Raw genomic sequence first — 24,304 nt, 5'->3', positions numbered from 1 at the left:
ACCCCTTACCCCCTCCATTTCTGGCTGTCTTTATCCAATAAATAAATAAAGATAAAAAGTTAATTCTTAAAAAGTGAGGGGTTGGGAGTCGGGCGGTAGCGCAGTGGGTTAAGTGCACGTGGCGCAAAGGGCAAGAACCAGCATTAAGGATCCCAGTTTGAGCCCCACGCTCCCCACCTGCAGGGGAGTCACTTCACAGACAGTGAAGCAGGTCTGCAGGTGTCTGTCTTCCTCTCCTCCTCTCTGTCTTCCCCTCCTCTCTCCATTTCTCTCTGTCCTAACAATAACTACAATAACTACAACAATAAAAACAAGGGCAACAAAAGGGAAAATAAATAAAATTTTAAAAATATATTTAAAAAAGTGAGGGGTTGGGATCAGTTGGTGGTGCACCTGGTTGAGTGCACCTATTACAATATGCAGGATCCAGGTTCAAGGTGAAGCGGTGCTGCTGGTGTCTCTCTGTCTCTCTTCCTTGCAATCTTCCCCATCTCTTGCTATTATCCCCCATCTCTTGTCTCTATCCAATAAATAAAGAAGTAAAATATTTTTTAAAAAAGTGAGGGGTTAGGTTTTGTCTCCACTTTATTTTAATTATTATTTTTATTATTTTTACTTCTTTATTGGGGAATTAATGTTTTACATTCAACAGTAAATACAATAGTTTGCACATGCATAACACTCCCCAGTTTCCCATATAACAATACAACCCCCACTAGGTCCTCTATCATCCTTCATGGACCTGTATTCTCCCCACCCACCCACCCCAGAGTCTTTTACTTTGGTGCGCTACACTTTTTTTTAAAGCCAAACTCCCAAAGCCACAGAAAGGAGTGAGATTCAAGTTGCTTCTCCCCCGGTCTGGAGTAAACTGGGCCCTGTGGCCTTTGGTACTAGCCGGAAGCCACCCTCCCTAAGATGTATGGTGTCGGTGTGTGTGAGGGGCGTCCCCTGATCTAAATGTCTAGCAACTTGGTCTCCCCCCAAAAAAAAAATTGAAATAAGTAAATTAAAAAGTTGAGCAAATATTTTTAAACAATTATTTATTTTTGTTAGAACAGCAATTAAGAGGAGAGAAAAATGAAAATAGAGATACCTGCCACTTGTAAAGCTTTTCCCTTAGACCTAGTATCTGGAGCCTTAACCCAGGCACCTGCACACTGTAACACGCAGGCTCTACTGGCTGTGCACTGCCCAGCCCCCCAGCAGACCTATTTGGGTATGTGAATGAGACAAAGTAACGAAAGACCACAGGCAAATCTTTGATTTCCTTTCCCCTAAAATTTGTCCACAGGACCTTTAGGGTGATCCAACAGACTTCCCTGGACCTATTGGATTGAACTTCGCTGCTGCTTTTTTTTTAAAAATATATTTATTTATTTATTCCCTTTTATTGCTCTTGTTTTATTGTTGTAGTTATTAATGTTATTGTTATTAATGTCGTCATCGTTGGATAGGACAGAAAGAAATGGAGAGAGGAGGGGAAGACAGAGAGGGGGAGAGAAAGACAGACACCTGCAGACCTGCTTCACCTCCTGTGCAGCAACTCCCCTGCAGGTGAGGAGCCGGGGCCTCGAACCGGGATCCGTAAGTCGGTCCTTGCACTTTGTGCCACGTGCGCACCACTGCGCTACTGCCCGACTCCCTTGTTTTCTATTTTTAATTTGTGACCAGAGTTGCATGCTCCACACCAACTTTTTGAAAGTGAAGGCAGGGAAAGACTCCAAAACACTGAAGCTTCTTCCCTCAGTGCTGCGGGGGCCTCGTTTAAACTGGGTCTCAGCTGTCTTATTTGGAGGTGAGTTGGAAATATGCAAATCACATTGTTCACACACTTCTCTAGGCTAACAGAACAAGGTTTTGTGATCATCTCTGCGACCTCCTAGGTCCTAAAGAAATAACCTGATGAGGGAGTTGGGCTGTAGCACAGCGGGTTAAGCGCAGGTGGCGCAAAGCACAAGGACCAGCATAAGGATCCCTGTTCGAACCCCGGCTCCCCACCTGCAGGGGAGTCGCTTCACAGGCGGTGAAGCAGGTCTGCAGGTGTCTATCTTTCTCTCCTCCTCTCTGTCTTCCCCTCCTCTCTCCATTTCTCTCTGTCCTATCCAACAACGACTACAACAATAAAACAAGGGCAACAAAAGGGAATAAATAAATAAAATAAAATAAAAAGAAAGAAATAACCTGATGAGTTGCAGCCCAGCACTTGGCTTAGTGGATAAATTGTTGAACTCTGAGACATGATGTCTCAAATTTGATCCCAATATTGTGTGTACCAGAGCAATGGCTCAAATTTTCTCTCTCTATACTCTCTCCTGCTCTCTCTTATAAATAAACAGATACTAAATTTAAAAAGAAAAAACGTTATGGGGACGAGGGAGATACCTCATTGGGTATGGTGTGAACCTTGCCATATAGACAGCCCAGATTTGAGCCCTGGCGTGACATGGGTGTGTGCCACTGCACCAGGGGCAGCTCTCGTGCTTTTCCCTCTTGCTCTGTCTCTCCCTGTAATTTGGTTTGTTTGTTTTACCAGGGCACCGCTCAGCTCTTGTTTATGGTGATGCCAGGGATTGAACCTGGGACCTCAGAGTCTCAAACATGAAAGTATTTATTTGGGAGTTGGGCTGTAGCGCAGCGGGTTAAGCGCAGGTGGCACAAAGCACAAGGACCAGCATAAGGATCCTGGTTCGAACCCTGGCTCCCCACCTGCAGGGGAGTCGCTTCACAGGCGGTGAAGCAGGTCTGCAGGTGTCTATCTTTCTCTCCTCCTCTCTGTCTTCCCCTCCTCTCTCCATTTCTCTCTGTCCTATCCAACAACAACAACAATAAAACAACAAGGGCAACAAAAGGGAATAAATAAATAAAATAAATATTTAAAAAAATTTTTTTAAAAGAAAGTATTTATTTATTTATGAGAGAGAACTGGAGTATCACTCTGATGCATACAGTGCCAAGGGCTGACCTCTGGACCGCATGTTTGAGAGTCCAATATTTTATCTATGAAAGTTTTTTTTCTATCTTTTTTTTTTTTCCTCCAGGGTTATTGCTGGGCTCGGTGCCTGTACCATGAATCCACCACTCCTGGAGGCCATTTTTTCCCCTTTTTGTTGCCCTTGTAGCCTCGTTGTGGTTATTATTATTGCCATCGTTGATGTTGTTCGTTGTTGGATAGGACAGAGAGAAATGGAGAGAGGAGGGGAAGACAGAGAGAGGGAGAGAAAGACACCTGCAGACCTGCTTCACCGCCTGTGAAGCGACTCCCCTGCAGGTGGGGAGCCGGGGGCTCTAACCGGGATCCTTACGCCAGTCCCTGCGCTTTGTGCCACAAGCGCTTAACCCACTGCGCCACCGCCTGACCCCCTTTTTTCTGTCTTTTGATTATACTTGATAGGACTGAGAGGAATGGGGGGGGGGGAGAAAGACACCTGCAGACCTGCTTCACTGCAGAGGCTCGAACCCAGGTTCTTGCACATGCTAATATGTGCACTTAACTGGGTGCACCACTGCCTGGCTCTCCCCATCCATGAAATTCTTTCACACAACCACTATACTGTCTCCCCCACCCTTGTCTCTCCAAACGTGAAAGTCAACCCAGGAGCAATGAAATCAGGCATGAGTGAACCCTTTCCCACCTTTGCAAAAATAAATAGAAGCTGAGAGTTTCTTGGGGGGCGGGTAAGGGTCTGTAGAGCAGCCCAGATGTCTTCTTTGACCCCAAGCATTGTGGCACCCCCAGCCTCCACTTCTGTTTCCTGTTCCCCTCCTGAGGACATGGTTTCTGTTTCTTCACAGGAGGAAGAGGCCTGGCAGAAGGGATTCACTGAGCCGCCCCTGCTCCACTCCATGTTGGCTGTGCTCTCAGGTGAGAGAGGGTGATCCCATGCATACCTGATCCCAGCTAGAAACAGCTGGACCTCAGCCAGCAGGCCAGCAAGGGCTGGGAAATGGTCGTCAGTACTTACTAGAGAGGGCTTCCTCCCTCTAAAGGGGAGACTCTAGGGCTTACCTCCCTAGTCTGAAGGTTGTTCTGGTTTTGCCCACAGGGCTCTCTCGCATGTGTCGTTCCGCTGCTCTGGCCGACTCCCCTGCCCCTTTTCTACTTCAGACAGACAGGGAGATAATAATGCTCAACTGTTCTTGGAACCTCCTGCTGGTGCTCAGTATGGTCTGTCTGCTCATGTGGTACCCGGAGCTCTGACCTGGGTCCTCAAACATGGCAAAAGTGTGCTTTACCCTTGATTTTGAAGGTTTTGGTTTCTTGACCTTACTCTTGACCCTAGATATCCCAGGCCTCTTCCCATACAATGTTTGTTTACCAGACTGGTGTTAGACACTGAGCAGACATGGTCAGCCCCTGGCTTCTAGTCAGCCCGCCACTGGTCTCTTACCAATGACCTCTCACCCCCTCCCATCTCACCTCCTGATTTCCAAGGCCCCTACCCCCTTCCAACCTCTGAGACCCTCCCCTGAACTCTTCTCATCTAGGCTGGCGCCATGCCCCCCCCTGCAGAGGTGACGGATCCGTCCCATGCCCCGGCTGTCCTGCGTCAGCTCAATGAGCAGCGGCTCCGTGGCCTCTTCTGTGACGTCACCCTCATAGCTGGAGACACCAAGTTCCCTGCTCACCGCAGTGTCCTGGCTGCTTCTAGTCCTTTCTTCAGAGAGGCCCTGCTGGCTTCAGCCCCCCTACCCCTCCCACCAGCTACAGGAGTCTCACCCCCCAACCCGGCCACCACCACAACAGCTGCCTCCTCTTCTTCCTCGTCCTCCTCCTCTCCACCTCCAGCTTCACCTCCCACTTCATCCCCACCCCGGGTCCTGGAACTGCCAGGGGTCCCAGCAGCTGCCTTCTCTGATGTCCTCAACTTCATCTACAGTGCCCGGCTTGCTCTGCCTGGTGGCGGAGGGGACGGGGCAGCTGTGGCTGAGATTGGAGCTCTGGGGCGGCGTCTGGGCATATCCCGCCTGCAGGGCCTGGGGGAAGGAGGTGATGCCTGGGTACCTCCTGCCCCTGCCCCCATGACCACCTCACAGCCGGAAGATGACAGCTTCAGGTCTGGGCCTTTGCCTGCGGGGGAGTGGGAAGGTGATAAGGCTGAGGCCCAGACCCCTGATTCGCAGCCCCCCTTGCCCCGGAGGCCCCTTCCCTGCAATCGATGTGGGAAAAGCTTTATCCACCCCAAGCGACTGCAGACCCATGAAGCACAGTGCCGCCGGGGCGTCAGCACTCGACCAGGGAGCTCTGGTCCAGGTGGTCCTGCAGGAGTGGATGCCTCAGCCCTGCCTCCAGCAGTGGGCTTTCATGGTGGCCCTGAGCATGTGGTCAAAGTAGTGGGGGGCCACGTGCTGTATGTGTGCGCAGCCTGCGAGCGCTCCTACGTGACCCTCTCCAGCCTGAAGCGGCACAGCAATGTACACTCCTGGCGGAGGAAGTACCCCTGCCGCTACTGCGAGAAAGTGTTTGCCCTGGCGGAGTATCGCACGAAGCACGAGGTGTGGCACACCGGCGAGCGCAGGTGAGCAGCCTGGAGGCCCAGGGGCTGGGGGTGGGCAAGGACAGCCGGGCTAAGGAGGAGGGAAGGGATAGGCAGAGCACGAGGCCTAGGAAGTCACAGGAGATGTGGGCTCACCCACTGGCCCTTCCTTACCTGCTCTTGGTCACTTCCTCCTGTTTACTAACCTGTAGGTGCTGTGTCCTGACTTGGTGCTGGTGAGCCGGCCAAGAAGGAAAGAGAAAGTTGCTCTCACAAGACAGCATGCCCACCAGTAGTTGTTTTTCCTTTTAAGATTTATTTATGAGAGAGAATGAGAGAAGAGGGAGACAGAGACCAGAGCACTGCTCAGCTCTGGCATAAGGTGTTGCAGGAGAGTGAACTTTCAGCCTCTAGGCCCTCGGCTAAACAAATTTGTGCTCTCAGGCTGAGTTATCTCCCCAGCCCTCCACCAACAGCTTTAATACCTATTTCCATACTGTGTCCCTGTTCACAAGACATTTTCCTGTTCTTCTTTTCCTCCCTATTTATTTCATTAGTGATTTACCTTTGGTTTACAAGATTGCAGGGATATAGTTCCACACTACATATAATTAAGGCCCCTCCCCCTCCCCACACACGATAACCCTAAAATCTTAGAAGCAGTTTGGTCACTTTTTTTTTTTTTGCAAGTTCATGTATTTTACCCATTATTATTATTTTTCCCCCTTTGTCACCAGGGCTTTACTTGCCTGCACAATTCCACTACTCTCAGGGGACTATATTTTGTTGTTGTTGTTTTCAGATAGAGGGTGAAAGACAGGGAGGGAGAGACAGACACCACAGCACTGCCTCACTGCTCAGGAAGCTTTCCCTTTGCATGGTGCTCCCATGTGCTGGCCTGGAGCTCTAACCCAGCTCCCTGGGTGTGGTAAAGTGTGCTCTCTACCAGGTGAGCCGTATGCCTTATGCCTCCTCCTTCTGTTAATTGAGTTTGTTTGTTTGTTTGTTTGTCTTGTTTTTAACTGCCACCAGGGTTATTGCTGGGGCTAAGAACAGGCACTGTGAATTCATCACTCCTGGTGGCCATTTTTCCTTTTTCTTTCTTTTTCCTATTAGGACAGATAGAAATTGAGATGAGAGGGGAAGACAGAGAGGGAGAGACAAAGAGAAATACCTACAGACCAGGTTTCTTCCTGCAGGTGGGGAGTGGGGGCTCAAACCTGGGTTCTTGAACATGGTAACATGTGCACTCAACTGGGTAAGCCACCACCTGGCCCTGTTAATTGAGTTTTAAAATAAGTCTTCCTGGATTAGGCAGGATATCTGGTTAGGCAGGATAACTAGAGCAACTGAGGCCTAGTTTTTGTTGTCGTTGTTTCATGCTCAGGTGTTGGGGGTGGAGGGGACCACCTACCAGAGCTGAGGTCCCTCCCAAGGCTAGCAGGGAGGCGAGCAGCATGAAAGGAAGTGAGCAGATGTCTGGGGAGCTTGAGGTCTCAGTAGAGGGCAGCAGTGGACACTAAAACTGAGGCCCTGGGTATAGGACCCTTGACTCAGGTGACTATGTCCCTCACCTGTTCCCTGTTATCCTGGCCCAGGTACCAGTGCATCTTCTGCTGGGAGACCTTTGTCACTTACTATAACCTGAAGACCCACCAGCGAGCCTTTCATGGCATCAGCCCAGGCCTGCTAGCCAGTGAGAAGACCCCCAATGGAGGCTACAAGCCGAAGCTCAATACCCTCAAGCTGTACCGCCTGCTCCCCATGCGGGCAGCCAAGCGCCCCTACAAGACCTACAGCCAGGGAGCCCCAGAACCCCCGCTGTCACCTAGCCTCACCACACCAGCCCCTGTAGTAATGCCAGCCAGCCCCCCACCTGGCCCCCCACCTGCCCCAGAGCCTGGCCCCCCAGCCTCTGTCATTACTTTTGCCCACCCAGCTCCCTCTGTCATTGTTCACGGGAGCAGCAGCGGCAGTGGAGCGGTGGGCGGGCTGACTAGCACAGGTGGAGCCCAGGCTGCTTCTGTCATCACATACACTGCTCCCCCAAGACCCCCCAAGAAGCGTGAGTACCCCCCTCCTCCCCCTGAGCCTGCAGCCACGCCAGCCACACCAGCCAGCCCAGCCACTGCCGCAGGACCTGCCACAGCCACAGAGGAGGCCAAGGGCCGTAATCCCCGGGCAGGAAGGACTCTGACTTACACAGCCAAGCCAGTGGGAGGGATTGGTGGGGGTGGGGGTCTCCCCGTAGGATCTGGCCGAGGTCCCTCTCAGACCCAGGCTTCACCACCACTGTGTCAGATCACTGTGCGAATCGGGGAGGAGGCCATCGTCAAGCGTCGCATCTCAGAAACTGACCTGCGTCCTGGGGAACTGAGTGGAGAGGAGGTGGAAGAGAGCGAGGAGGAGGAAGAAGAGGAGGAAGGGGAAGGAGAGGAGGAGGGTGAATCGAAGGCTGGTGGGGAGGACCAGCTCTGGAGGCCCTACTACTCTTATAAGCCTAAGCGCAAGGCTGGAGCTACGGGCACGGGCAACAGTGGGGGCAGCGTGATGCCCAGAGGGCGCCGGCCACCGCGCTGGAAGCAGAAGCTGGAACGAAAGGGCTGGGAAGACACCCCTGCAGCTGAGGGCCCTGCAGGCCATGGCCGCAGCGAGCGGAAGCACCGCTGTGGGGACTGTGCCCAGACGTTTGCCACCCTGAGGAAGCTGCAAAAACACCAGGAGGCCCACAGCGGGGGCCCTCACAGCTCTCGGACTGGCCGGAGGTCTTCCTCTCGCTTTGCCTGCCCGCACTGCGCTAAGGTGTGCAAGACGGCAGCTGCCCTGAGCCGCCATGGGCAGCGGCATGCAGCTGAGCGGCCTGGGGGCACTCCCACACCTGTCATTGCCTACTCCAAGGGCAGCTCTGGCACCAGGCCTACAGATGTCAAGGAGGAGGCCCCCCAAGAGATGCAAGTGTCTTCATCCAGTGGGGAGGCAGGTGGCGGAAATGCTGCTGCTGAGGAAGCTTCTGAGACGGCCTCGGTCCAGGACCCTGTCATCTCTGGGGGTGAGGAGCCCCCAGTGGTGGCAGGAGGGGGCAGTTATGCATACCCACCTGTGCAGGAATTTCCACTGGCCCTGATCGGGAGTGGCCGGGAACCTAGTGGTGGCAGGGGGAAATCTGGGAGTGAGGGACCCGTGGGGGCTGGGGAGGGAGACCAGATGGAGGGGATGGGGGCTGCCAAAGTCACCTTCTACCCTGAGCCCTACCCACTTGTCTACGGCCCCCAACTTCTTGCCGCCTACCCTTACAACTTCAGCAACTTGACTGCTCTCCCAGTTGCTCTTAACATGGTCCTACCTGATGAGAAGGGCGGGGGGGCCCTTCCCTTCCTACCCGGGGTCTTTGGCTATGCAGTCAATCCTCAAGCAGCACCCCCTAATCCCCCAACTCCACCTCCCCCGACTCTTCCTCCACCAGTCCTCCCTAAGGCAGAAGGGGAAAGGGCAGGGGTTGAGAGAACCCAGAAGGGAGATGTAGGGTGAGCCCTGGACTCCAATCTTCCCTTTCACCAGATGCCACCTTCCCCAAATCCCTACCAATACTAGCTCCCTGGCTTCCCTGCCCCTTTGGAGCCCCTTCACATTCTTGTGCAGGGACTTGGGGCCCCTGGACTCAGGGGCCAGGCTGCTTTACGTGAGATTGTAGTTTTCCCACCTCCTGGGAAGGGATCTTTGGCGTTCCCCTCTCAGTTCTCCTCCAGGGAATGGCCTCCATGAGGGGCAGGGCCAGCTTCTAGCCCTTGGGGCAACTGAGCAATATACTTATATGAATCTCTACTCACAGCCCCCACCAGCTCTGAATGTCTAACCCACCCCTTGATTTGTAAACCCAGGGGGAAACCATCTCTCTCACCTAACGACCTCCCTCATTTCAAAACAACTTTCCCTAAGCTCTTTCCCAGATGCTTCCTAGCACATTCCATTCTTCATGGCCCAGGGCCTGGACCAGACCATTGTGATAACTGACCCCCCTACCCCCAGCTGGAAGAATGACTTTGGATTCCATTCTTCCCAAGGGTGGACTTCTGTGTCCCTGTTTTCTTCACGTTAAGATGCCATGCCTTCTTTGGCTTCCATGCCTTTTGATCTTCCATATTCCTTTTCACACTCCTAGACTCTGGAAATGGCCTTTCCCACTCCAGGTCAAGGAGGTACTGAGGGGAGGGCTACACGTCTGTTCCATGGCTGAGCACATTCCCAGCCCATGGCAGCAACAACAGTCTTGACCCCCAGATCCATTGAGCCCCAGACTCTTCTAAGGCAAAAGAGGTGAGTAGATCACACCCCTTTCTGCCTCTCAATATGGTAATTTCTGGGCAAAACTAGACTTATGGGACAGGAGGGAGGAACTTCATGTTCTTTGGGGAAGGGTATCTGCTTTCTCCAACCCCCCCCCCCCATAGTTTCTCCCAGACTAGACCAAATAGCCAGAAAAATAATGGAGTTGGATAGGTGAGTAAGCCCAAGATTTGCACATGAACCCGTCATTATTTTTTACCCCTTCTCCAGTGTCACTCCCCTTGCCAATCACTCCCGATGGTTTTTGGGGAACCGTCCTATTCCTTAGGTGGGCTTTGTTTGGGGTATCCCCACCAGCTTTCCCTCCAAAAATAGCACCTTATACCCTATCTTTGACTCAGTTCCCCACACCCAAAGATCCCAGCATAGGGATGAGGTGAAGGACCTATTTATCCCTAGTCCCTAATTTGCACTAGTTAACCCTGGTCAGGGGTCGCTATGTTTCCTTCCAATGGGGGCAATGAAGAAATGTTTATTCTTAATTCTCTGATAACTCAGCCTCCCCACTCTAATTAGATGAACATTTCCCATTCCCTATTCCACTTACCCACTTTCTCCACTAAAACACACACACACACACACACACACACACACACACACACACACACAACAACAACAACAACAAAAACTCATGGGGAGAGCGAGTTTTGGGGAGCAACTTTAATATATGGGAATTAGAGGAGTACAGTTTTAAAAAAGGGGAAAGTTGCTGTCATTCCAAATGGCAGTCTATTCCCCAGCTACTGTTTTCTAGGGCCAAAATGGCTGCCCTCTGGCTAGATGCTGAGAGGGCAAGATCACGGCTTTTGGAGGGAAGTGAGTTTGGGGGAGGGACAGGAGCATCTTCCTGCTTCTTACCCTCCCAGCTTATAGGGAGGGGAGAAGTTTTTAGCAGGCTCCCTGAATGTTACTAAGGAGGAGTGCTGTTCCTTCACTCCTCCTCTGCCTCTTTGCACTTTTCTTGGTCTTGGCCACAATCTGAGTGAAGAGTTTCCTACTGAATGTACCAAGTTCCAATTTTTTTCTGGGGGGGGGGGGGGCGAGAGGTTAAAATAGGGAAAATGCAAAAAAAAAAAAATCACTAAAATTTCCCACAAATCTTGTTTCTGGCACTTTAGAAAAAATGCGAAAAAATATGTAATAAAGAATACATAAATATATATCTACACACAAGTTATATATACATATATACACACACACACACAGCGGAACCACAGGAAAGACCGAGGAAGACCTTGAGGCGGAGGGAAGAGGCAATGGTTCCCTTTCTAGCCTTATCTTGTACTCCTCTGTGGCAACATCACATGGGAGATGTTAGAGTGAAGGAGAAACTGGAAATTTGAATTCAAGAATAGGTCAAAATTCTTATTTTGGGGAGAACTGAGGTTGTAGACAGTTTTTTTTTTTAATATGCTTTAGGAAAATAGCTTCAGGAATTGGTTCTGGTGGTTCTGGCTAACAAATGAATTTATGGCAAAATGAAGACTAAAATACATGTATTTGAGTTGAGGGGGTTGAATATTGTGAATTTCAGACGTTAGCAATTTGAGAGTATTTTCAATTTTGTCTTTTGAAAATTACCAAGTCTTGTCAGTGCCCTCTTTCCCATGTTCCCTGGGAAGAAGGGTGATGGCAGGGTGGGAAGGCCACCAGTTCTGCGCCACAGCAACGAGACTTAGTGTTCTACAGACTCTAGCTCTATGTAGTGAGGACCCAGATTTAGAGGAACTGACCCATATTTATCTCCGCATTTGTGTGTGTGTCCAACTCTCTAGGCCAATAAACCAACAAGACAAACAAACTGCTCTGAAGTGGGATAGCAGGTGCAATTATTTGTGTGGCTGGTGGGTCTGATTGGACAAGAACATGTTAACCATGTCCCACAAGGATCCCTGGGAGTTAACAGCCCTGTTTACCTTCTTTGGACAACATTCAACAATTGAGTAGGTATGAGGGCTTTTTGGCCCTGGGTGCTTCACTTCAACTCGTACAGTCACTAGGCTCAAACTGACTTTTGTTTGACCTCCAGGCAGAAACATTAACTCAGTCCATTTTCCACAGCCTGCTAGATATAAGATATTCATGTTCTAGAAAGGTCCAGCCTTAAATCAGGTATAACCCTTTCTCCAAACTAAAAGGAAACTGAGGCATACAATATGTGGTGGCCAGAAGAAATAAAACCACTTTTCTTTTTCTACTTCCAACCTCCCCAGCTTCGACTCTTGACCCTTCTTCCGATCTTGTATTTTTCCTAGTGCTAAGAAGAGGCAGATAGGGGGCCAGGTGGTGGCACACCTGGTTGGGTGCACACATTACAGTGTACAAGGACCTGGGTTCAAGTTCCCTGGTCCCCACCTGCGAGGGGAAAGCTTCACAAGCAGTGAAGCAGTGTTGCAGGTGTCTCTGTCTCTCTCCCTCTGTATCTCACCCTACCCTCTCAATTTCTGGCTGTTTCTACCCAATAAATAAATAAAGACAATATAAATAATTTTTTTTATAAAAAAAAAGAAGAGATAGGGAACATGAATGAAATTGGTCAAGTGGGTCAGAGTTTTGAGATTTACCTTTTTTTCTTTTACCAGAGCAATGTTCAGCTCTGGTTTATGGTCATGCAGGGGACTGAACCTGGGACTCTTTGGAGCCTCAGGCATGAGAGTCTCTTTGCATAACCATTATGTTATCTACCCCTGTATGAAATATCCAGATTTCTAATGCAGTGATTCAAGGGCTAGGTAGCGGTGCATCCAGTAGAGTGTATGGGTTACAATATAAGGACCTCAGTTCAAACCCTTGGTCCCCAACTGCAGGTCTCACAAGTAGTGAAGCAGTGCTTCCGGTATCTCTCTCTGTCTCTCTGAGCCTCTGCCTTCCCTTTCCCTCTCCATTTCTCTCTGTCTATCCAAAATGATAAAATAAAATTGTGATTCAATTTTAAAACTGCAGGCCAACAGCATGGGCCAAACTAAACAACTGCTAGTAACCCCATACTATATAGTGCTTTTGTGCCCATCATCTCATTAAATCCTGACACTGGAGGACAGATATTATTTCTTTTTTTAATCTTTATTTACTTATTGGATAATTATAGCCAGAAAATGGGGGGGGGCAATAGAAGGAAAGAGATAGGACACCTGCAGCCCTGCTTCACCACTCACAAAACTTTTCCCCCCAAAGGTGGGGACTGGGGTCTTGAACCTAGGTCCTTGAGCATTGTAACCAGATGCAACACCACCTCGCCCCAGAACAAATACTTTTTTTTTTTTTTAAGGACAAACACTATTATTAGCTTCATTTTAGAGATGAAGCAGAGAGCAGTTTAGTATTGTCCAAAGTTTGAGCTCCAAAGCTGGGACTTGAATGAAGACTTTTTTAAAAGATGCATTTTATCAACAAGAGAGAAAGAGAACTAGAGCTTCACTCTCACTGATGCAGTGCCAGGAACTGAACTCAGGACCTCAAACTTGAGAGTTCAAAATTTTATCCACTACTCCACCTCCTGGGTTAAGGATGTAGGTTTTTTTTTTTTTTTAAATGGTTTTCTCATTTTCAAATATACCCTTTTAAAAATAACCTCTTTGAGCTAGGGAGATAGCATACTGATTATGCAAATGCTTTTCACACATGAGGTTCTGAGTTCCCAGTCTCAGTCCCCCTTGCCACCATAAGCCAGAGCTGAGCAGTGTGCTGGGAAGAAAAAAAGAAGAAATAACCTTTTAAATACTAAAGCTAGTATCACAACATAATAAATCGCAAAAAGGCAAAATCAGAAAATGACCACTAGCCATACCACACAAACATAAGCACTATTAATTACTGTATTTCTTTCCAGGAAAAAAAATCTTCAACAAATGTTAAGCCCCTGCTATAGGTCAAGGTCAGGCTTTATGCTAGGTGCTGAATTTATATTATAGTAATCAATATACTCAGTGCTTGCCTTCACAAGGCTTACATTCTAGTCATTGCTCTTTATTCCATTGTTTTGAGGACTTAGGTGTTGAGATCCAAAGGAGCCTCTTTAAACGCCAAAGGATAAATAAACCGATAGTGCATTTCAGGTAGGGCTCAAGGCTAACAGTTTGTCCAGTCCCACTGGGACACCCTCCCCAGAAAAGAAACAGGAGGACTGGATTCCTAGTGAAGAGGTAAGGTTAGAAAGAGATAGGGCTTCAGAACTGAAACTGTAATTCAGCTGGCAGTAGATTTGGGTCTCAGCTCCCTGGTTCTCAAGGAAAGGGGTCGTCTGGGGGCAAGTGGTATGTGGCATCCAGGAAGATGACCAGGGTCCCGACGCTGGTAAAGATGATGAAGGTCCACAGGAAGAGGCGGTCCACCACCATGGCCACAAATTGCCAGTCCTCCTTAAGCTGAGAATAGGCAGACAAAAATCCAGACCCCCAATAAAAGCAAGCCCTAGACCCTGGAATCCCATCCTGGTCGCTTAATGCGCAGAGTTCTGAATCCGGAGTGGGCTGCCAGAACAGACCTAGCGAAACTATGGGTATTATAAACGACCAATCCGAAAGCAGGGGGCGGACCAAATGAGGCAGACCTCCAATCAGGAGGAAACCCGAGTCCTGGGGGCGGGGCCTGTGGTTGTGGGTGGGGCCAAGGCCCTGAGCCTCGGCCCAGCTTTAAACTTGCTGGACTTACCGAGTCGTGATCTTCCTGTTCTTGCAGCTGTCGAGCTATGTAGGTGATAGAGGAAACGACCTCCCGTAGTTCGAGAGGTAGGCCCACAGCTCGGTTAGGGCCATCGATAAGTCTCCTCAAGTCTGGGGCAGACACTTCAGGCTGGAACCTGGAAGAGGCGTGACTTTGGTCTCACCCCGGCACAAAAGACAAAGCCAGCGCCAATACTCTAGACCTCGGCCCCGACCCCTCCTGCCACACTCTGCTAGTTTTCATGACCGAATAAGGCTCTCCCGGATAGGATTGACCTCTCCAGCTTTCTGTAATTCCTCCCAGACCTCTACACTTAAAACTCCCATCTTTCCACAAGGTGGCCCGCTGAAGGGACACTACGGCTCCCATGATGCTCAACCGCATCATCATCTGGGACACTAGGTAGTCAGCCTTTGCACGGTCTTCTGGGAATTGTAGTTCTCCCTCTCCCTTCTGTGGAGCAATAGGGAGTAGGTACTACCTGTTGGGTTTAGGGAAGAGAAAATCACACGGTGGCTTCCGGATGAAATATTCATCTGTTCCCCGACCCCAACCACTTCCTAGCGCATCTCTGAGAGCTACAGGAGGTGGCTCTGTCATCTGGTCTCGCTCAGGTTTAGGTCTCTTCAAACCCAAATATAGTGGTAGTTTGTGGATAAAGATCTACAAAGTAGAAGAGGTATGTTGGAGAGGGGGTCTCCAGATTTCAGAGCAAAAAGGAAGCAGCCAAACAACCCCTTTCTACGTGCCCACATTCCTATGTTTGTGTGTATATGTCCCACAGATTTAACAGATGAGGAAGCACAACTATGCAGCCTTCGAGTCTTTAAGTGGGATGGAAATCATCCTGACTGGAGACATTCCAAGGGCTTCCACTCAATACCTAACTCTGAGAAATATTCCCTGGGACCCAGGATGAAAAGAATATGGGCTTTATGAAATTATTTTAATGAGAAGGTAAAACTGGGGGTCAGGTGGTGGCACACCTGGTTGAGAACACATGTTACAGTGCACAGGAACACAGGTTCAAACCCCCAGTCCCCACTTGCAAGGGGAAAGCTCTGTGAATGGTGAAGCAGGGCTGCAGATGTCTGTCTCTCTCCCTCTCTATCTCCCCCTTCCCTCTCGATTTCTGGCTGTCTCTGTCCAATAAATAATAAAAATTTGTGAGGTAAAACTGTACATTTCAAACCCAAAAAGGTCTTGACTTTTCATCCCTCTACCAGCAGTTATAGAGACTGAAAGAGAAGAGAAGGCCAATGTTGGTGGAAGGAAGAGTAATATCTGCACACACACACACACAAAGCCAAATACTAGGATGGACATTTAGCTCAGATTAGAGGAGGGGAGCATCTTACCTGTCGGACCCAAAGGGGCATTTGGTGGGTGTGGGGTGAGCGGTGGTGCAGGTTAAGGACTACGACGCTAAGGATGACTGAGAAGGTAACAAGGACCATGGTAAACATGAGATACTTGATAATGATGGGAACAGCCAGGGAGGTCTCAGGTACTTTGTCTGCCAGCAGCAGCAGGAACACAGTAAGGGTCAGCAGGGCAAAGATGGAGAGGCCCATCTTCTCTCCTTGGGAGGCAGAGGAAAAGACTGAATTATCAATAGGTTCTACCAGAAGTCAACCAACATGACATAATCAGTGACCATGTTTCTAACCCACTTAGGAATTGTTTCTTTCCTTCAGAGCACTGCTCAGCTCTATCTTGTGGCGCTGCAGATTGAACCTCTGACATGAAAGTAATTTGCATAACCATTATTCTGTCTCCCCAGTCCTAATATTTACTTATGTATGCATTTTTTGGTAGATACAGAGAAAAACAAGAGAAAGGGAGAGATAGAAAGGAAGAGAAGTGGTCCAGGAGGTGGCACAATGGGGAATGCAACAGACCCTCAAGCATGAGGTCCCGAATTCAATCCCCGGCAGTACATGTACTAGAGGGATGTCTGGTTCTTTTTCTCCTTTCTAATGAATAAATAAAAATTTTTTAAAAAGAAAGGGAGGGGGAGTCGGGCTGTAGCGTAGCAGGTTAAGCGCAGGTGACTCAAAGCGCAGGGACTGATGTAAGGATCCCGGTTTGAGCCCTGGCTCTCCACCTGCAGGGGAGTCGCTTCACAAGTGGTAAAGCAGGTCTGCAGGTGTCTGTCTTTCTTTCCCCCTCTCTGTCTTCCTCCTCCTCTTCCTCTCCATTTCTCTCTGTCCTAACAACGAAGACATTAATAATAACTACAACAATAAAACAAGGGCAACAAAAGGGAATAAATAAATAAATAAATAAAATTAAAAAAAAAGAAAGGGAGAGCACAAAGCACAAGGACCGGCATAAGGATCCCAGTTTGAGCCCCCAGCTCCCCACCTGCAGGGGAGTCGCTTCATAAGCAGTGAAGCAGGTCTGCAGGTGGCTATCTCTCCCCCTCTCTGTTTTCCCCTCCTCTCCCGATTTCTCTCTGTCCTATCCAACAACAATGACAGCAATAACAATAATAATGACAAGGGCAACAAAAGGGAGAAAAAATAGCCTCCAGGAGCAGTGGATTCGTAGTGCAGGCACTGAGCCCCAGCAATAACCCTGGAAGCAAAAAAAAAATTTAATTAAAAATATCTCAGGGCTGGGTGGTGGCATACCTGGTTGAAAACACTTGTTATAATGTGCAAGGTTGCAGGTTCAAGCCCCTGCAGAGAGAAAGCTCTATAAGTGGTAAAGCAGGTCTGCAGGAATCTGTCACTCTCTGTCACCCCTATTCTCTATTTTTGGCTGTTTCAAGCCACTAAAATATAATTTTAAAAAATATATCTCAAATTTAACATGTCCAAAACTGAATCCCCTTATCAACTCTCCTGACAGTGTCCCCAATTAGTAAATATAAATGCCGTCTTTTCTGTGGCTCAGGACAAAGCCTTTGAATCATCCTCAATTCTCCATTCTCATTGCATGCCCACTCCATAGCAAACCCTATTTTCTCTCCCTTCAAAATATATGCTGGAAGTGCAAGGACCCTGGTTCAAGCCTCTGAGCCCACCAACGGGGGGAGGTTTCATGAATGGTGAGACTGGGCTGCAGGTCTCAATATCTCTTCTCTATCTTCCCTCTAAATTTCTCTGTCTTTATCCAAAATAAGTAAATAAATAATTTTTTAAATGCTGGGATTAGTGATTTACATATACCACACCCAAACCATCAGTACCTCAGGTTTGAAGTATAAAAACCTGCTATTGGGGGACTGGGTGGTAGCACAGCGATGCAAAGCACAAGGACCAGTGTAAGGATCCTGGTTCCAGGTCTGTAGGTGTCTATCCCTCTCTTTTTCCCTCTTCCCCTCCTCTCTCCATTTCTCTCTGTCCTATCCAACAGCGACGACATCAATCACAACAATAATAATTACAACAATAAAACAAGGGCAACAAAAGGCAATAAATAAATTTTAAAAAATAATGACAATAATAAGGGCAACAAAAATAAGAAAAAATGGCATCCAGGAGCAGTGGATTCTCAGTGCAGGCACCGAGCCCCAGCCATAACCCCGGAGGCAATAAATAAATACCTGCTATACAGTTAGTTCTCTAGCCCTTCCTGAGTTCTCAGTAAAGCATCCAAATCAAGCCTATTAAGTTGTAAAGCAGATCACTGTCACTTCTCTTCTCAAAGTTTTCCAATGGCTTCCCATTTTTTTAATTAAAAAATATATTTATTTTCCCTTTTGTTGCCCTTGTTTTTTATTGTTGTTCTTGGATAGGACAGAGAGAAATGGAGAGAGGAGGGGAAGACAGAGAGGAGGAGAGAAAGATAGACACCTGCAGACCTGCTTCACCACATATGAGGTGACTTCCCTGCAGGTGGGGAGTCGGGGCTCAAACTGGGATCCTTGTGTTTCATGCCATGAGCTCTTAACCCGCTGCGCTATTGCCGGACTCCAGCTTCCCATCTTCTTAAGGCATTCTACCTGCTGTGCCCTGTCCTGGCCCGCCCACCTCAGGATATTTTCACTTGCTGTTAACTCTTAATAGTACTTTTTTTTTTTTGCATAACCATTAGTCTGTTTCCCCAGTCCTTGCTTTTTTTTAAAAAAAATTTTTATTTATAAAAAAGAAAGATTGGGGGCCAGGTGATGGCGTACCTGGTTAACCGCACATGTTACAATGTACAAGGACTTGGGTTCAAGCCCCTGGCCCCCACCTGCAGGGGGAAAGCTTTGCAAGTGGTGAAGCAGGGCTGCAGGTCTCTCTGTCTTTCTCTCTCTCTCTAGCTCCCTCTTCCTGTCTCAATTTCTGGCTATCTCTATCCAATGAATAAAGATAATAAAATAAAATAAAAAAACATTGACAAAAACCATAAGATAAGAGGGGTACAACTTCACACAATTCCTACCACCAGACCTCTGTATCCCATCCCCTCCCCTGATAGCTTTCCTGTTCTTTAACCCTCTGGGAGTATGGACCCAAGATCATTGTGGGATGCAGAAGGTGGAAGGTCTGGCTTCTGTAATTGCTTCCCCGCTGAACATGGGCATTGACAGGTCGATTCATACTCCCAGCCTGTCTCTCTCTTTCCCTAGTCAGGAAGGGCTCTGGGGAAGCAGAGCTCCAAGGCACATTGGTGGGGTTGTCTGTCCAAGGAAGTCTGGTTGGCATCCTGTTAGCATATGGAACCTGCTGGTTGAAAAGAGAGTTAACATACAAAGCCAAACAAATTATTGAACGATCATGGACCTAAAGGCTGGAATAGTGCAGATGAAGTGTTGGGGGGGGGTCTTCCATTTTGTCAATAACTAGTAGGCATATTTTAATTATATTTCAAAGAGCCTGTAGCTATACTAGTGGCTTTTTGTTTGTTTATTTGTTTTTTCCTGAGCCTGAAATCTGATATGCAGACGGATCCTAATTATTGTCTGGGGAGATGATATCATGCCTGGAAAAAGGACCAGAAAGCTGGATCAGGGAAGAGTAGCTCCCTAATATGGGAAAGGTGTATAAATATTGTTAACTGTAAACACCATCGATTTGATGTGATCTGGGGCCCATAATTAGCTTAGGAGCCTGTGTGACCTCTGCATCCCTGTAGATCAGAGCTCACGTTCTGTGGTCATGAGTAGGAACATTCCAAGCTGCCCCAATATCGACCCATCTTCCTCAAGTGTAGCATAGAGTATGTTGTTCATCCTCCCTTCGGAGGATGGAACATTCTCTACCATTGTTGATCCAGGTTAAGGGCAAAGTCCCATGGGGGCCCACAAAGGGGTCTATTTTGTTGTTCCTGATAGAGATGACAATGGAGAGAGGGGTTTACTCAAGTTCTAGGACCATTGAGTCTGTTTGGGAATCTCATGTTTGTTTTATTTTTATTTTTGACTGGTTTTTTTTTTAAGATTTTATTTATTGATTCATGAGAGAGAGAAAGAACCAGGCATCACTCTGGTACATGTGCTGCCGGGGTTTGCACTTAGGACCTCACTCTTGAGAGTCTGATGTTTTATCCACTGCGCCACCTCCTGGACCACTTTTTTTTTTTTTTTTTTTTGCCTCCAGTGTTATCTCTGGAGCTCAGTGCCTGCTCTATGAATCCACTGCTCCTGGAGGCCATTTTTTCCATTATTTTATAGGATAGAACAGAGTGAAATTGAGAAAGGAGGGAAAACAGAGAGGGGGAGAAAAAGGTAGACACCTGCAGATTTGCTTCCCTGTGATGTCTGCAATCTACTCCCATTCCCAACTTGGGCCCTTCTCTGCCACTGTGCATTGGGCATCCCACTCCCCCAGAGTCTTGCTTTGGTGCAATTTTATTTACTGTTATGAGAGAGGAGGGGGAGAAAGAGAACAGACTACTGTTCAGCTCTGGCATAAGATAGTACTAGGGCATAAGACAGTACTAGGGATTGAACCTATAGCCTCTGGGTTCACAGGCATGCAGGTTGGTGTTCTCACAGCTAAGCTATCTTGTCAGTTCAGCTACCCTATTTTTAAACTGCACTCTCTGTCCCTATTCTCTTCCTTCCCAACCCATATATATATTTGCCTCCAGGGTTATTGCTGGGACTTGGTGCATGCACTATGAATCCACTGCTCCTGGAAGCCATTTTTTTAAATATATTTTTTAATTTATTCCCTTTTGTTGCCATTGTTGTTTTATTGATGATGTTGTTGTTGGATAGGACAGAGAGAAATCGAGAGGGGGGGAAGACAGAGAGAGGGAGAGAATGATAGACACCTGCAGACCTGCTTCATCGCTTGTAAAACGACCCCCCTGCAGGTGGGGAACCGGGGGCTTGAACGGGGATCCTTCCGCGGGTTCTTGTGCTTTGCGCCACGTGCGAGTAAACCGCTGCGCTACCGCCCAACTCCCGAGGCTATTTTTTTCCCCTTTTGTTGTTCTTGTTTATTGTTATTATTATCATTTTTGTTATTGCTGTCGTTGTTGTTGGATAGGACAGAGAGAAATGGAGAGAGGAGGGGGACAGAAAGGGGGAGAGAAAGACACCTGCAGACCTGTTTCATGGCCTGTGAAGCGACCCCCCTGCAGGTGGGGAACCAGGGGCTTGAACCGGAATCCTTATGTTGGTCCTAGAGCTTTGTGACGTGGGCTTAACCCACAGAGCAACTGCCCATACCCCAAGTTAATATATTTTAACTTAATTTTTCTCCTTAGCAGTCTTTTAAAATACTGGTTTATTTTGGTTACTGGCTGTCTTCCCAACTAGAACACAAACTCAAGGGAAAGGAATATATATATATATTCTTTATTTTCCCTTTTGTGCCCTTTTTTTTTTATTGTAGTTATTATTGTTGTTGTTATTGATGTCGTCATTGTTGGATAGGACAGAGAGAAATGGAGAAAGGAGGGGAAGACAGAGAGGGGGAGAGAAAGACAGACACCTGTAGACCTGCTTCAGTACTTGTGAAGCGACCCCCCCAGCAGGTGGGGAGCCGGGGCTCCAACAGGGAGGGTCCTTGCACTTCGCCACACGTGCGCTTAACCCGCTATCGCCCAACTCCCAAAGGAAAGGATTTTTATCTCTTTTATTTACTGATGTATTTCCAGCACATAGAGTTTTATAGGTGACCAGTAAATATTACTTCATTAATAAATAGATCAGCCTCTAGAGTGAATTCAGGAAATATATAGCATTTTGAATTATCTAAAAACAAAGTATATAAGAATAGGCTGTGGTCCAGGAGGTGGCGCAGTGGTAAAGCTTTGGACTCTCAAGCATGAGACCCCGAGTTTGATCCCCAGCAGCACATGTGCCAGAGTGATGTCTGGTTCTTTCTCTCTCCTCCTATCTTTCTTTAAATAAATAAAATCTTTTTTTTAAAAAAAAAGAATTGGCTAAGTGGTTGATTATTCCTGTGACATAAGACAGACACTGCAAACTTCATGGAAGGCACTGAAAAAAAATTGCAGTGGGGGCCAGGTGGTGGTGCACCTGATTAAGTGCACACATTACAAGTGTGCAAAGACCCGGGTCCAAGCCCCTGGTCCCCACTTGCTGGAAAGAAGCACCACAAGCAGTGAAGCAGGGCTACAAGTGTCTCTATCTCTTTCCTTCTCTATCTCACCCTCTCCTCTCAATGTCTCTCTGTCTCTATCCAACAAAATAAAAAAAATTTTTTTAAATAATAAATTCTTATATATAAAAACAGTTAGTGGTTTGGGAGGTGGCACAGTGGATAAAGCATCAGACTCTCAAGCATGAGGTCCTCAGTTCAATCCCCGGCAGCACATGTACCAGAGTGATGTCTGGCTCTTTCTCGCTCCTCCTATGTTTCTCATTAATAAATAAATAAATAAATAAATAAAATCTTTTTAAAAAGTTGTAGCCTGGGAAGTGGTGCAGTGGATAAAATGTTGGATTCATTTTTTTAAATGTTGGATTCTTAAGCATGAGTTTGATCCCCAAAATCACATGTGCCATAATAATACTCTGGTTCTCTTTCCATATTTCTCTCTCTCTCTTTGAATTTATTTATTTATGAGTAAGATAGGAGAGAAAGAACCAGACATTACTCTGGTACATGTGCTGCCAAGAACTGAACTCAGGACTTCATGATTGAGAATCCAAATCTTTGTCCACTGTACCACCTCCTGAAACACCTCTTTCCATCTCTTTCATATATATTTGAAAGTTTTATGGCATGCTCACCTTTAGTCCTGTAATATGGAGTAACAAAATTTGTTTTGTTCCAAGAAGTAGAAGTTATATTTGGAAGTGTCTTCCAGAACTGCACCACTCTGCTTCCCCAGCCAGAAAGAGGACTCGATGCCCAGAAAAGCAGGTTTTGAATGTCAGAGTAAAGATATCAAGTCTCTGAATCACACTGGCACTAACCAGGTAAGAAATCATAGCACTGCTTGTCTCTGTAGTGTCAGGCAAATAACTTAAATCTCTCAACTTCTTATCCTCCTCTGTAAAAGGGGAGACAATTCTGTACTTACTACACAGAGTTAGAATAAAGATTAGAACTGAGTTAATTTATGTAGCTTTTTTTTCTTTTCTTTTCTTTTTTTTTTTTTTTTTTTCCCAGAGCATTTCTCAGCTCTGGTTTTTGTTGGTGCAGGGGACTGAACGTGGGTCCTTGGAGCCTCAAGCATGAGGGTGTGTTTGCACAACCATTATGCTGTCTCCCCACTGAATATTAATTATATTACCCTAAAATGCTCAAAAACAGCAAAGACAATGCCAACATTTACATAGAACTTACTGGGTACCAGGCATAATTCTATTGAAATACTTCTTTTTTAATTTTTATTTATTTATTATTGGAGATATATAGAGAGAGAAACTGAGAGGAGAGGAGAGGAGAGACAGAGAAACCTGCAGCCCTGCTTCACCACTTGTGAAGCTTCCCCCCTGCAGGTGGGGACCAGGGGCTTGAACCCAGGTCCTTGTGCACTGTAGTGTGTGCACTTAACCAGGTGCCTCACCGCCTGGCCTCCTTATAGAAATACTTCTATGTGGCACAGGAGTTGGTGTAGTAGATAGAAATACTTCTTCTTCTTTTTTTAAAGATTTTATTTATTTATTTATTTAATGAGAAACATAGGAGGAGAGAAAAAGAACCAGACATCATCACTTTGGTACATGTGCTGCCAGGGACTGAACTGAGGACCTCATGCTTGAGAGTCTGATGCTTTATCCACTGTGTCACCTCCCAGACCATACAGATAGAAATACTTCTCTTTTTTAAAATATTTATTTATTTATTCCCTTTTGTTGCCCTAGTTGTTTTATTGTTGTATTTATTATTGTTGTTGATGTTGTTGATGTTGGATAGGACAGAGAGAAATGGAGAAAGGAGGGGATGACAGAGAGGGGGAGAAAAAGATAGACACCTGCATACCTGCTTCACCACCTGTGAAGGGACTCCCCTGCAGGTAGGGAGCCGGGGGCTCGAACTGGGTTTCTTATGCGGGTCCTTGAGTGTTGCGCCACGTGCGCTTAACCCGCTGCGCTACCGCCCGACTCCCAATAGAAATACTTCTATGAGCCCCATCAGCTGGGGCCCTAGTCGGGAAGTCCTGAGATTCCCAAACAGACATTATGGGCCTAGACCTCAAATAAATCCCTCTCCCCAATATTACCAGTTATCTCTATCAGGAACAGCACAATAGACCCCTTTGTGGGCCCCCATGGGACCTTGCCCTCAACTTGGATCAACAATGGTAGAGAATGTTCCATTCTCTGAAGGGAGGCTGGACAACATACTCTATGCTCCACCCAAGGAAGATGGGTCCTGAAATCGGGGCATCTGGGAACGTTCCTACTCAGGACCACAGAATGTGAGCTCAGATTTACAGGGATGCAGAGGTCACACAGG

General features: G+C 47.4%; 2 protein-coding genes across 6 annotated transcripts in view; one reads left to right on the top strand and one right to left on the bottom strand.

Annotated features, from left to right (window-relative positions):
- Window positions 1–11,632, top strand: part of ZBTB4 (zinc finger and BTB domain containing 4) — a 30,463-nt gene extending 18,831 nt beyond the window's left edge. For all 3 annotated transcript variants that reach the window (XM_060204305.1, XM_060204306.1, XM_060204307.1), the window contains 3 exons: window positions 3,796–3,865; window positions 4,489–5,519; window positions 7,076–11,632. In XM_060204305.1, coding sequence (XP_060060288.1) covers window positions 3,796–3,865; window positions 4,489–5,519; window positions 7,076–9,005 — 3,031 coding nt within the window. In that variant the 3' untranslated portion in view covers window positions 9,006–11,632. The remainder of the gene's footprint in view (window positions 1–3,795; window positions 3,866–4,488; window positions 5,520–7,075) is intronic.
- A 1,984-nt stretch (window positions 11,633–13,616) lies between these two features.
- CHRNB1 (cholinergic receptor nicotinic beta 1 subunit) overlaps window positions 13,617–24,304 on the bottom strand; it is a 23,812-nt gene continuing 13,124 nt past the window's right edge. For 2 of the 3 annotated variants that reach the window (XM_060204308.1, XM_060204309.1), the window contains 4 exons: window positions 15,842–16,065; window positions 14,965–15,146; window positions 14,472–14,619; window positions 13,617–14,185 (listed from right to left, as the gene is read on the bottom strand). In XM_060204308.1, the coding sequence (XP_060060291.1) occupies window positions 14,045–14,185; window positions 14,472–14,619; window positions 14,965–15,146; window positions 15,842–16,065 (695 nt within the window). In that variant the 3' untranslated portion in view covers window positions 13,617–14,044. The remainder of the gene's footprint in view (window positions 14,186–14,471; window positions 14,620–14,964; window positions 15,147–15,841; window positions 16,066–24,304) is intronic. The other variant, XM_060204310.1, reaches the window with a different exon arrangement.

This window comes from Erinaceus europaeus, chromosome 12 (assembly GCF_950295315.1).
Source record: "Erinaceus europaeus chromosome 12, mEriEur2.1, whole genome shotgun sequence".
Classification (NCBI taxonomy): domain Eukaryota; kingdom Metazoa; phylum Chordata; class Mammalia; order Eulipotyphla; family Erinaceidae; genus Erinaceus; species Erinaceus europaeus.
Note: the sequence above shows the minus strand (reverse complement) of the source record. Positions and strands in the feature narration are given on the sequence as shown.